This window comes from Vollenhovia emeryi, unplaced genomic scaffold (assembly GCF_000949405.1).
Source record: "Vollenhovia emeryi isolate VEMERY1.0 unplaced genomic scaffold, V.emery_V1.0 DF939133.1, whole genome shotgun sequence".
NCBI lineage: Eukaryota > Metazoa > Arthropoda > Insecta > Hymenoptera > Formicidae > Vollenhovia > Vollenhovia emeryi.
In genome coordinates this window covers 1,729,530-1,741,961 of record NW_011967233.1, presented here as the reverse complement: position 1 = coordinate 1,741,961, position 12,432 = coordinate 1,729,530, and the positions used below count along the sequence as shown (strand labels likewise).

Sequence of the window (12,432 nt, the reverse complement as noted above, 5' to 3'; positions counted from 1 at the left end):
TGTGGGTATGTATATGTATAATTATTAATTGTTCATTATTTAACTTGTCTTCAAAATATAAGTTTTCTAAGTTTATCTAGACACAAAAATAGTACGGTCAAAAAATGAAAAAAAGATAAATATGAGTTTACAATAATAGGTAGTATAAAAAAGTAAAGGCTGATTTATGGAGGCTGTGCTCCTAAAGAAAAAATATATTTCATTTCTCCAATTTCACGAAAATATAGATATCTAATATTTTATATAAAATCAGGTATCATATCTCAGATGAAATAATCGTGAATTTTTAGAATCTGAAAGACATCTCTCAGATATCCGAGCGATATCTAAATAATTTTTGTATATCAGATTTGTATCATATTGTAATATTTAGATACAATATATCCCAGACATTTTTGTGAAATTTTGTACTGCGTGGGTATATATACATTTATTCATATTTGTCTGATGTGAAATATGTCGCTTTATTATGGTTACACTTATCCTTTATAAAACACAATGATTGCAATGGGTTTCCTGGATATTATAATTCTGTGAAGATATACACAATATTGCAACGGCACCTTTATCTTACGGATAAAAAGGCGGTGAAATACGACATAGCAGTTTGCATCACCTTAAAATTGAACGTTGGCTTATTACATTTATAAAATTATAATACTTTTTTAGATATGTACGCGCGAAATAAATCAAACGTACCGAACTGCACATAGTCATGGACATAACGAACATCTTTCCAGCCGTGAGCGTACACGGAGTGAGACTTCTGTAAAGAAGTATTCTTAATAATGTTCTAGTTTTTATGGAAAATGTATGCCATGCTGAACTGTACCTAACAGAAAAGATGCGTGTTATAATTGATTTGTTATTAACAATATGTATAAGTAATTCATAATTTTTCAACTGTACTAGTAAAAAGATATGGATGAATCATTGCTTTTATCTTTGTAGAAAAAGTTTAAGGGAATTAAAAATTACTCATTTGAAAGAGTAAACCTAGTAGTATTTTTATTGCTTGTGTCCAGGCAAAATAGATTTCAAGAAAAAATTGATTAATTTAATTAGTGTTATCGACTAGGACAACTTTATCAATTAAAATTTGGTATTTGACTGTACGTGTTATTGAATAGTGTTGAAAGTAATTCCTGTTCTCCTGTACATACCCGCGTAAATGAGAGCACGAAATAAAAGGTAATATGCGGCTATTATAGGGATAAGCACTGAATAACACACGCACGCACGCATGCCACAAATTGACACAATATTAGAAAGAAAATATCACCATTACAAAAAAGCTATTTTGCATATAATTCTTTACAATTTTAACAGTAATTGGAATTAATTTTAGTATTAATTAGCATTATGATTTAAATTAAATTTTCAAATTAGCAGTAAAATTATATTATTTCTTCATTATTTAGATCACACAAACTGATTTTATTTTATGCTATATAAAATTTAATTTTCAATAAATAAGTTAAAAAATTATTTTTGAAAAAGTTCAGAAACGAAAGGTTAAAAATTTGATTTTTAATAATCGAAGATATTGGAAGAGAATATTGTGCATGAGATCTGAAAAACTTTTCTTAATTGCATTTAAAGTTTAAAATATTATACAAATCATGAATTCTTACGCCTTGTCGAAGATTTCTGTGCTTCGGTCTATTATCAATTGTCCAGGAATACACATGCATATGAGATGAGTAAATGAAGCCCAAGTTATAAAAGTGTATCTTATTACTTCTCCAGTATTCGCCAAGTTATTAATAAGCTATAAAATTTGTAAGTACACTATATATAAAATGTATTCTTGACAAAAAACTGTAACTTCTTAAATGCTCACCTGTATTCCGCACACACTCAATATCAGCACATTCAGAAATAAAAGAATGAATGTCGCTTGGGTAAACATGGAATTCAGCGTCTCTACTTGTCTAGAGAGTGAAAGAGAGAGGAGATCGGATAAAATGATTTAATATAAATGGTCGAATAAATGTTAGAATGGATGGTCAAACCACATCATTAAAATCGTTAAAGCCACTATTATTATGGTCAACAGAATTTCACATGGTACAGACTCTAATGCATGTTGATGTTTTTTCAAGCATATCATTAATTCACGATAATCATTGCCGTGTTTCTCCATATAGATTTCTAGATGATACTGTGTCCCTGAATGTATTGTTCCATCGTCATCTGGTGTAATGTTTGCATCACCAATAATATTTTCAAGGCACTGGCTATGAAATTAAATGTAAATTACCGCTCGTATTTTGTATGCGTTTCTCCAAGTTTATTCGTTCGACGAAACTTAACTTCTCTCGGAAATAGATTTGTAAAAGACGTAGGAAGATTACGATCTTGTGCTTAATTTGACTCACCTGACAGCTGTAAACAGACTGCATGCATGTAATACACACACTATATAAGTGCTATCAACGGTGAACAAAATTACTCCTGTCATTGTACTCGTAATGTAAGAATGAATTATAATTGGATAATAGTACTTCTCTTTGTCCACTCTGTATTCAGCCTGATATACATATGCCAATGGCCGTGACTCATTTAAGGGAATTACGATATCCAAGATTCTTGGTAGTAATGGAATTACCAAATAAAATATGACGACTGTGGCAAAGTAGACTGAGGAAAGGTACATGCATGCGACTTATTACTTGTAAATATTAAGAATGCTCTTTTACGGTATGGATATTTTATAATTGTATACAAATTGTATGCAATTGTATACATTTTGTACAAAAATAATATTTGTGCAATTTTACATTTCAGAAAATATATTCGAAAAAATATAAATTAATTCTAATTGAAAGACAAAAGATTTTCCTACTTTACACACAAAAGAAATGAACGCAATGAACATCCTTGCGACTACAGTAGTTGACATTTTTTCTTTAAAGCCTTAAAATAATTATTTCTGTACCTGCAAAATAACTTGTTATTTTTTGGCCGATAGTAGCATAATATCTCAGGATATGACGTTCATGTTCGCTGTTAAAAAGCTCCCAATGTTTATTCATAAGTTGCAACAGTCGTCGAAACTGATCAACAATACAAACAGAAATTATAACAGCAAATACACGTGATCCATTTGACAACTCACTTTGTTATTATTCACAGTGATGTTAATTAACTTAATGCAAGCGACGAAAAGAGAAGTTAGGGTAATTATACACTCAACAACAACATTTATGTCACCCCAAGTATCGTATAATAGAAGCACCTATAAATCAATGATTACATCAACGGTATTCAAATGTGAGTAAGTAACAAATATATTTTTATACATCTTTATTGATAAAAAAAGTTGATCTCTATTTAGCAATATTACCAACTGTTCGCTGACATGTTTACACCACTTACTACTACATGCGTAATTAATACGATAATTAATACTATATTACCTGAGTTACAACTGTAGAATAGTACACCATTAAGAAAAGACACGGTATCAATATTTTTAGTACTTTACGCTGATATGGCCAGCCACCGATTCGCGATAAAAAGATTTTGTTGGTGGCAAAGTATTTTTCCATTTCCGGATTCATGTTATATTCGTAGGATATTGTATGTACATATGTACCATCGCGGGTCAGCTCCCTTTGTTAAATGTACGACACGAGGGAAAAGTGATGCGAACATGCAGAACATATCATTACGGTAATATCGGATTGTCAACTTGATAATACCGGATTGTCAAACGAGTCGTGCAAGATATTAAGTATTAATATTGAATTGATCAATATCGAGAACGTTCCATATTGTATTGTAGTTTGCAACAAGACTTTGGTCATATCATACGTAGATACATTACAAATTATTTTTGTGAGTGAAAAGGTTGAAGTATTATTTCATTAGAAGAAAACAATAGTGATATATCGGCGAAGCACAAAACGATATGTACGCAATGTATCGAAGTACATATAACTGGTCGTCGATATTTTATTGATTGTCAATGGCGATAAAAAAACATACATATATGAAGAATAAACGGGACAGAAGGTTTCTATTGCACAAGCAAGTGGTACCTATCGCAAATCAGAACTACACTGGAACACTACTACAGTGACAGAAAGTTATTTAGGGCTGATTGTTGTAACGATTCAGTTTGCCTCGCTCTATTTAACTTTTACGGCGGATTCAATCACCGCAAGACACCCTGTATATCACAAATACGTAATTTTCAGGTGAAAACAGTTGTATTCCTCATTCTTGTTAAATTAAAAGAAAATGTTTTTGTAGTAGTAAGAACAACATATTGTTACGATAATTGCGAATTGTCTGGAAATGATTAAAAACATAATATTTTTACAGCAAAAGGTAGTTGATCAATCGAACCATGAAGAATACGGCCTTTGCATCGTAACGACTCGTTATGGATTTTCGAGTGCGTAAGGAAAAAATTATGTGAGATACATTAAAATTATGAATCTTTAAGAAGGTAAAAAAAATATTACATATTATATAAATAGATTTACGCACATCAGTGAATATATCTACAATATCTCAATATTTTCTGTAATTGATTATGTCAAAAATTTTTTTAATTTTTCAACATTAAAATGGAATATCAATCTATTACAATATATAAATATGTATTACGTAAAATTATAAAAGATTTTTGTCATAAAGACGCACCGAACTATACATATCAACCGTGAGTGTACATAGAATAAGACTTCTTCAAAGAAGTATTTTTAGTAATCTTCGAGTGTTTATGGAAAATGAATACCATCTTGAATTGTAACTAACAAATAAAATTTGTTGCATAGGTTATTTTTCATCGACAATACAAATTACTCATAATTACATGCGATAAATTTATATAACATGTTAGAAAGGAACAAGAGTATAATGGCGTTTAGAAGTTCGCTGTTTGGGAAAATCTCTTTTGCATATCACAGCTAACTTTTGAATCTTAACTTGAATCTTAATTTAATTATTATTAATTATCGATTAAGCATAATTAACGCTATGAATTACAAATCTCACAACTAACAGAAAAACATTTATATACATAAAATTTAATACTATCAATGTATATTTTTCGTAAAACTTCTCTTAGAATATTATTATATGTATTATTATATAATATCTGTTTTTACTTTTCGTCTACGTGCCCTACAAGCGGAGGTATCGCGACGCAAAGTTGAAAATGTCGAAAAATCATTTAAGAAACGTCATTTCTTAGACGAGGCTAACGATAGTTATTGTGGGACTGACCATTGTATAACACCTCTGTATTAAAGTCCGTAATAAAGTAAAATGGTTGTGTAAAATAGAACGCAGTGCTACGGTAAGTACACGACTGTGTATTTTTATATCTGCTACGTTCAGCAAACCCCACCACTGCTTGGTCAACGATGACGACGATGTTTCTTAAATGATTTTCCGACATTTTCAACTTTGCGTCGCGATATATCTTCGCTTGTAGGGCACATAGGCGAAAAGTAAAAACACTTTTATTATGCAAATCGAACCTAAGCTGTTGACTGAGTTTACTCAGAAGAAGGCTCCAGATTGTAATAGCATAAAATACGACGGTGGTACATATTATATCTTAAATTAAATTATATAAAATTTAAAATTTTAAAAGGTGTATGTACTGAGCAAGCTATTGTTATACTCACCCCATTAAAGATTCTTAAGAATAATAAGAGGTATTCAAAGGGAAATGCTTTTTTATATCGAAATAAATATTTTATATGATAGTTTTCAACGGATTAATGTGTATTTTCCATTTTAAAAGAAATTTTCTTTATTTTAAAAATCAATAGCTTTTTACAGCTTTAATTAATTATCTACAGAAAAAGCTCTGGAAAGAAAGTTAACTTATAAACGTGCGATCTAATAAGATCTCATTTCTGTTACTAGCGTATAAATGACAAATATAAATATTATTAATTACGTTCCTACGTAATTACGTTTTTATTACAAAGATCGTAGTAGCATAAAGTATGACAATGACGTACGTAAAACCTTGAACAAAATTTTATTTTCACAGAGTAATTGCACACATACATTACATAAAACACTTACACTTACCGTGTTGAAAGTGACATATGACAGTACAACGAGTTTACTCATTCTTAGTATCGATGGTTTTTCACTTCTCTTCATCATCATTATAAGAAGCTTTCTCGCTGATATCGGCATACTATACCATTCTGAATTATATCTGTAAATTTTGAAAGAAATTTCGAAACTATGTATTTATCTGCTTCGTATTTTGTTACGTTTTTGTGGTCCACGTGACAGATGATTTTACAAAAGTACTAATTTATTACACAAAACGTACGCAGATTCGAACACTCTCTCGCTGGAATCTATGATTTTCTGACCCTGCCAATTTTCGAAGAAAAGGTTAATTAAAACTCCATTTAATAAAGCTATAGGTTTGAGAATACGATCAAGATTTTCCATATCGTTTATCACCTATAGAACAATTAAATATATAATTAATATAATGTTGTAAGTTTAGTTTAATTAATTAGCTTTGCTAAATATGTCTTATTAAATAAATTGCGTATGAAATATAGCAGCGCATCCTAGAACTGTTGCAATCACAAAAGCATTTTTAGATGTACCTGATATCCTAGAAAACTTATAAGAAATACAGTCATCCCAATGTGTATAGAAAGAGATAAACTGTATACTGACTCCATAATGGCAACAAATCTAATGTAACACATTAATTTCTTACTATTGCTCATACAATGATAATTAATACTACACACTTAAATGCACTATTAACTACATACTCACTGCATTGTTTCTACGTGTCTGCGAATACTGTACACGATATTCGAATAAGATTTATCCTTTGTCGTCGACAATTGTTCTTTTTCGAAAACTAACGCAATTTCCAGCCGGTATCTAAGCTCAATATTTTTACAAAATTTTTAACAGTTACTTTTCAACAAGAATAATTGCGATAGATAAATTATACCATCATTAAAATCATTGTAATTTATTAGATTTACCTCAAAGCCGCGAACAAACCACAGCAGTGTTCGACCACTATTAAATACAGAACATCAAATACAACTAATAAGAATGTCAACGTAAAGTCGCATATCGCGCAGTGTATAAAAATTGGAACGTAATACGTGTCTAGATCAATAATGTAATTAACGCGATGAGGCAGTCCTATTTGTGCATTTGATGTCTCATCAATTTTCTCAGATTTCATGTAGACAAGTCTTGCTAATAATGTCGAAAGTAGATAAACGACACTGTGGCTTAGTATGAAACCTAATTTGTAGGAAAACTCTCATAATTTATGATTATTGCCGTAAAAATTTACATAATAATTTAATCTTTATTATTTTTTAAAGTATCAATTAAATGTCAAACGTATTGAAAGAATTGTAATATGTCGATATAGTATTTCAAAACCGCTTGAGAAGTAAAATTTTTATGTTAAAAATTTTAAAAATCTGTTATTATGGTTGCACTGCATATTGTTGTTAAGTCCGATTAAAGTCACCCGTATAAGCGTAGCTTAACTTTCGCCCATATTCCGCGTGCGAATTCTGTATCTTAGTCTCCTCGTCCGATTTTGGGGAAAGACAGTACTCTTGCATCTTTATGAGAAGCACTTTAATCTATTACTCGAAAAAGATTTAAATGTGATAAGATTTTATTTTATTTTTCGAACTTAGTGCTACTGCTTTTATTATTAGTCAATCATCGTTTATCGTTGGTATACATAATGCAATGTTTATTTACTCACCTGTGGTAGTGTATGTACCGCACAAAACATTTTACTTGCGCACAATATAGTAAAACATATCATCGGCACAGCATCGATTATTTCGACGGAATCGTGCCGAATGTCAATTATACCCAATATCTGTAATTTCCATCGATTACATTACGTGAATGTCGTGTAACAAATAATTTAAATTGAATTGCCCGATCGTAAATTACATTCCTGATGTAACTTATCAAATGTATTGTAAAGTGAAGGAGAATTTTGATATGTGCATTCTGTAGATGTCTTAACGAAACGGTGTAAGAAGAGCTATTTCATTTTGTTTATAGATATTTTGAAAAGTAGAGCAATAACGGAACCTACGATACTACGCACATGCGACAGCATTATTTTAAAATAATGGAATTTCTTTAACTTACTTCGAATATAAAAGCAGATCCGAGCATCAGTGTCATTGCAAAATATATAATGTAGCGCCTGTTTCGGGTATTGAAAGGCCATACTCCACAGATACTTAATAGTATTCGTGCGATGTTATAATGCCGATCCTTAAAGAACTGCTCGATATCATCCATTCCGTCTCTCTTGTCTCCTACTGCTATTATTACAAAAGCGAAATTCACATTACCAACGTAGACCGTCAATTTCAGCATGAAGCATTGCCGTCATCAATCTCCTATTAAAAATTCCGTTTAATGTTGATTGTCGTAAAATCGGAGATGTATGTTGAATATTTTTGTCTAACATACGGATGTGTTTGTGCCGCAAATGCTAAAATCACCCATTGTAAGGTCGCAGATTATCTTATGGAAATTGCGTAATCAGAGAGAGAGAGAGAGAGAGAAAGAGAGAGAACAGCCATACTGAAAACGTCTTTGTGGATGCAGACAAAAGAGGTATGAAAATTTTATTCGCAAGTAGAGTTGATTGTAAGACCAGACTACCATGAAAAGACATAACCACTTTGAAATCGGCTACATTAGAAAATGACAGTCTTGAGAAGTGTAAGTTTATTAAAGGTTCAATTGTATTACGTACTGACATTGTATTATTAAAGATTTTCTATACTATTTTATATTAAAGATGCGAAAATGTTTTTATTAAAAAGATAAAGGTATATATATAATTTTGATACTTTTATATTAAATTATTCTCTCGCGTTTATGTTCTGCTATTATTTAAACCATAGATTATAATATTGTAAAATTTTAAATTGTATATGCTTTATGTTAATAATAATTTTATATTTTTCAGAACAGAAATTTTGAAAGGTCGGTATTATCATACAGATCATAAGATTGTGAAATACGAAGCAGATGCATGTACGATTTAAAAAATAAGGAGAGTTACCGAAAATATCACCAGAGAAGTGATTATATGAAGAAAATTATGATAGATCGTATTGTGCTGAAACTAGGAGAAGAGAAAGACTCATAATCTTTCTAAAGTCCAACGTAGGTACAAGGTATAGTGCTCCTCAGCATTATTATATTTAAGAGCTAAATTTAAGTATGAGTCGTTGTCTTCGTAACTCGCAAAGAACGTGTAAAAGAGCTGTAATATTATGTGTCAGCAACGAGATAACTTAATTTTGTGTAAAATATTTACTCGATTTGTGTTAGTTGTACGTTTTAACTCTGCACGTCGATGTTAACACGCGTTCGTTATGATCGATTAATTTTTGCCCCAACCAATGTGCGATAAATGTAGTAATTGAGAGGTAACTTACACGGCAATTTACACATGGCGGATTATAATTATTGAATACTTAAAATTTAATTTAATTTAATAAAAATGCAATTTAATGATTTTCATATCAAATAAAGTATCCTCAAATTGTATCGATAAATTAGTAAATTAATCGAATAAATATTCATATGTAAACTAATTTCTAATAAGTATCTCCTGTATAATTCATAGTTGTTACACATGTTACTAATAAGAACTTTTAAATATTTTATTTTTAATATTAATCGCTACAAAAACTTTCTATATAGCATATGTAGAGTTGTTTATTATAGATTACTGTTAAATATTTATAATTTACTTATTACGAATTTAATGCCAAGTTTTTAAATAATAATAACAGCAATTTTGGAAAGAAAAATTTTTTGTATATCAAAATAAATATTTCATACGATAGTTTTTAACAGATTAACGTAGATTTATTATATTAGAAGGAGTTTACTTGAAAAATTAATGTTTTTTTTATAGCTTTATTTAATTATCTACAGAAAAGGCACTGGAAGGAAAGTTAGCTTATGAACGTGCAATCTAACAAGATCTCGTTTATGTTACTAGCGTGTGATAAATGATAATATGCAAATCTAAATATTATTAATTATGTTCATAATTTGTATTACAAAGATCGCAGTAGCATAAAGTACGACGAAGATGTGCGCAATACCTTAAACAAAATTTTATTTTTACACAGTAATTGCACGTATACATTACATAAAACACTTACACTTACCGTATTAAAAGTGACATATGACAACACAACAAATTTGCCCATTCTTAGTATCGATGGTCTTTCACTTCTCATCATCATCATTATAAGAAGCTTTCTCGATGCTACCGGCATACTGTACCATTCTGAATTATATCTGCAAATTTTGAAAAAATTTCGAAATTATGTTATGTATTTGTCTACTTGTTACGTTATAGTAGATTACATGACTCGTGATTTTCCGAAAGTGCTATCGTTAATATTATACAAAACGTACGCAGATTCAAACACTTTCTCGCTGGAATCTATAATTTTCTGACCCTGCCAGTTTTCAAAGAAAACGTTAATTACAAGTCCGTTTAGATAAGCGATGGGTTTTAAAATGCCATTAACATTTTCCGTGTTGGTTATCACCTATACAGCAGTGAGATGCATAATTCATAGGATATAATAAATAAAATTAATTAAATTATTTACAAAGTAATTTATTACGTAATTTCTATGTGCACTGTAAAAGCACATTCAAGAATTGCTATAATCGTGTAAGATTTTTCATCAGATATACCTGATATCCTAGGACACTTAAAATAAGTACGGTCAGTCCAATATGTATGAGAAGAGGTAAGCTGTATAATGACTCTATGCTGGCAACAAATCTAATATAACGTACACAAATATATTAATTTGTTACTATTGTTCACACGAAGATAAAATAAATACAATACCAAACGTCTAAACACATACTTACTGCATCGTTTCTGTGTGTCTGCGAATACTGTACGCGATATTCGCATAAGATTTATCTTTCGTAGCCACCAATGTCGTTCTATCATTTTCAAAAACTAAGGCAGTTTCCAGCCGATATCTAAGCTCAATTATTATTACAAGTTTTAGAAACGGTGGCTTTTAACATAAGACTATCATCGCCATAAATAATAACTGTCCTATTTTATTTTCACGTTGAAAACACTCATATCTTTACAGAACCCATGTATGTAAATGATCGTTCGTTTCACTCACCTCAAAGCCGCGTACAAACCGCAGCAGTATTCAACCAGTGTTAGATACAGAACGTCGAATACAACGAGTAAGACCGTGTAAGAAAAATCACAAATGGCGCTGTGTATAAAAATTGGAATGTAATATGTGTCTATATCAACCATATAATTAACGCGATGAGGCAGTCCTATTTGAACGTTATTTGATAGCCCATCAGCCTCCTTGGATTTCGTGTAGAGAAATCTTGTCAGTAATGTCGAAAACTGATAAAGGACACTGTGACCTAGTAAGAAACCTAATTTGCAGAAAAATTTTCATAATTCACAATTGTTGTCATCAAACATTATGTCTTCAAGCATATTCCACGCTACTGTAATATATACATTTCAATACGTGTATATTTTAAAACTGCTTAAGAGATTAAATTTTTATATTAACGTGTTTGAAATTTTGTTCCCGCGCTTTATTTTTGGTAAATCGATTATGCTATTAAAGTCACCCGTGTAAGCGTAGCCTAACTTTCGCCCATATTGCGCGTGCGAATTCTGTATCTTAGTCTCCTCGTCCGATTTTGGGGAAAGACAGTACTCTTGCATCTTTATAAGAAGCACTTTAATCTATTACTCGAAAAAGATTTAAATGTGATAAGATTATTCTCTTATTTGTCGATCTTATCGCTACTTAGTTAATCGTTAACAATAAACGGTATCATATTTATTTACGCACCTTCGGTAATGTATATATCACGCAGAATGTTTTACTTATAGTCACTATTGCGAAGCTAAACAACGGTACAGCATCAATCACTTCAAAGGAATCGTGCCTGACTTCAATTACACCCAACATCTATTTTCCGTCGATTAAATTGTGGGCACGTCATGTAACAAATTATTTAACTGAGCCGCCCGATCGTAAATTACATTAATTAAATCAAATGCACTTGTAAACGATTGCGTATTTTCGAATACATATGCTATAGAAATCTTGACTTGAAAGACGTCAGATGAGATATTTAATTTTCATAAACCTTTTTAGGAAGATAGCGTAATAATGGACGCTACAATAGTATCTTGAAACTAAGCGTTCTTTTGAAGCTCACCTCGAATATAAATCCAGATCCGAGTATCAGCACCATAGCGAGATATATCACGTAGCGCCTGTTTCGCGTATGAAAAGGCCATAGACCACTGATACTTAATAGCACCCGAACGATGTTATAATGCGAGTCTCGGAAAAATTGATCAATATC

General features: G+C 30.8%; 3 protein-coding genes and 1 long non-coding RNA gene across 8 annotated transcripts; 1 reads left to right on the top strand and 3 right to left on the bottom strand.

The window, feature by feature from the left end:
- Window positions 1–417: 417 nt before the first annotated feature.
- On the bottom strand, window positions 418–4,141 carry LOC105567925 (odorant receptor 67c-like). Of its 2 annotated transcripts, XM_012023200.1 has the most exons (9): window positions 3,423–4,141; window positions 3,122–3,241; window positions 2,942–3,059; window positions 2,382–2,643; window positions 2,079–2,240; window positions 1,844–1,934; window positions 1,635–1,771; window positions 700–832; window positions 418–616 (listed from the first exon to the last, which is right to left on the bottom strand). In XM_012023200.1, the coding sequence occupies exons 1-9, from the start codon at window positions 3,564–3,566 to the stop codon at window positions 566–568; spliced, it is 1,218 nt and encodes a 405-aa protein (XP_011878590.1). In that variant the 5' UTR covers window positions 3,567–4,141; the 3' UTR covers window positions 418–565. The 2 variants fall into 2 exon arrangements, with proteins under 2 accessions (XP_011878590.1, XP_011878591.1); XM_012023201.1 differs by lacking the exon at window positions 3,122–3,241.
- A 1,659-nt stretch (window positions 4,142–5,800) lies between these two features.
- On the bottom strand, window positions 5,801–8,470 carry LOC105567915 (odorant receptor 67a-like). Of its 3 annotated transcripts, none has more exons than XM_012023183.1 (9): window positions 8,155–8,470; window positions 7,754–7,873; window positions 7,508–7,625; window positions 7,002–7,272; window positions 6,784–6,894; window positions 6,606–6,696; window positions 6,317–6,453; window positions 6,064–6,196; window positions 5,801–5,997 (listed from the first exon to the last, which is right to left on the bottom strand). In XM_012023183.1, exons 1-9 carry the CDS (start codon window positions 8,386–8,388, stop codon window positions 5,950–5,952), a joined length of 1,263 nt encoding a protein of 420 aa, XP_011878573.1. In that variant the 5' UTR covers window positions 8,389–8,470; the 3' UTR covers window positions 5,801–5,949. The 3 variants fall into 3 exon arrangements, with proteins under 3 accessions (XP_011878573.1, XP_011878574.1, XP_011878575.1); XM_012023184.1 differs by having other exon boundaries at window positions 6,317–6,360; XM_012023185.1 differs by having other exon boundaries at window positions 7,002–7,038.
- A 95-nt stretch (window positions 8,471–8,565) lies between these two features.
- On the top strand, window positions 8,566–11,272 carry LOC105567917. The gene is made up of 3 exons (XR_001009404.1): window positions 8,566–8,631; window positions 8,990–9,200; window positions 11,169–11,272. It is a non-coding gene; the product is annotated as an uncharacterized LOC105567917 (long non-coding RNA).
- LOC105567918 (odorant receptor 67c-like) lies at window positions 9,955–12,355 on the bottom strand. Of its 2 annotated transcripts, none has more exons than XM_012023186.1 (9): window positions 12,283–12,355; window positions 11,910–12,029; window positions 11,683–11,800; window positions 11,205–11,478; window positions 10,933–11,049; window positions 10,750–10,840; window positions 10,462–10,598; window positions 10,209–10,341; window positions 9,955–10,142 (listed from the first exon to the last, which is right to left on the bottom strand). In XM_012023186.1, exons 1-9 carry the CDS (start codon window positions 12,316–12,318, stop codon window positions 10,095–10,097), a joined length of 1,074 nt encoding a protein of 357 aa, XP_011878576.1. In that variant the 5' UTR covers window positions 12,319–12,355; the 3' UTR covers window positions 9,955–10,094. The 2 variants fall into 2 exon arrangements, with proteins under 2 accessions (XP_011878576.1, XP_011878577.1); XM_012023187.1 differs by having other exon boundaries at window positions 10,462–10,505.
- Window positions 12,356–12,432: the final 77 nt, after the last annotated feature.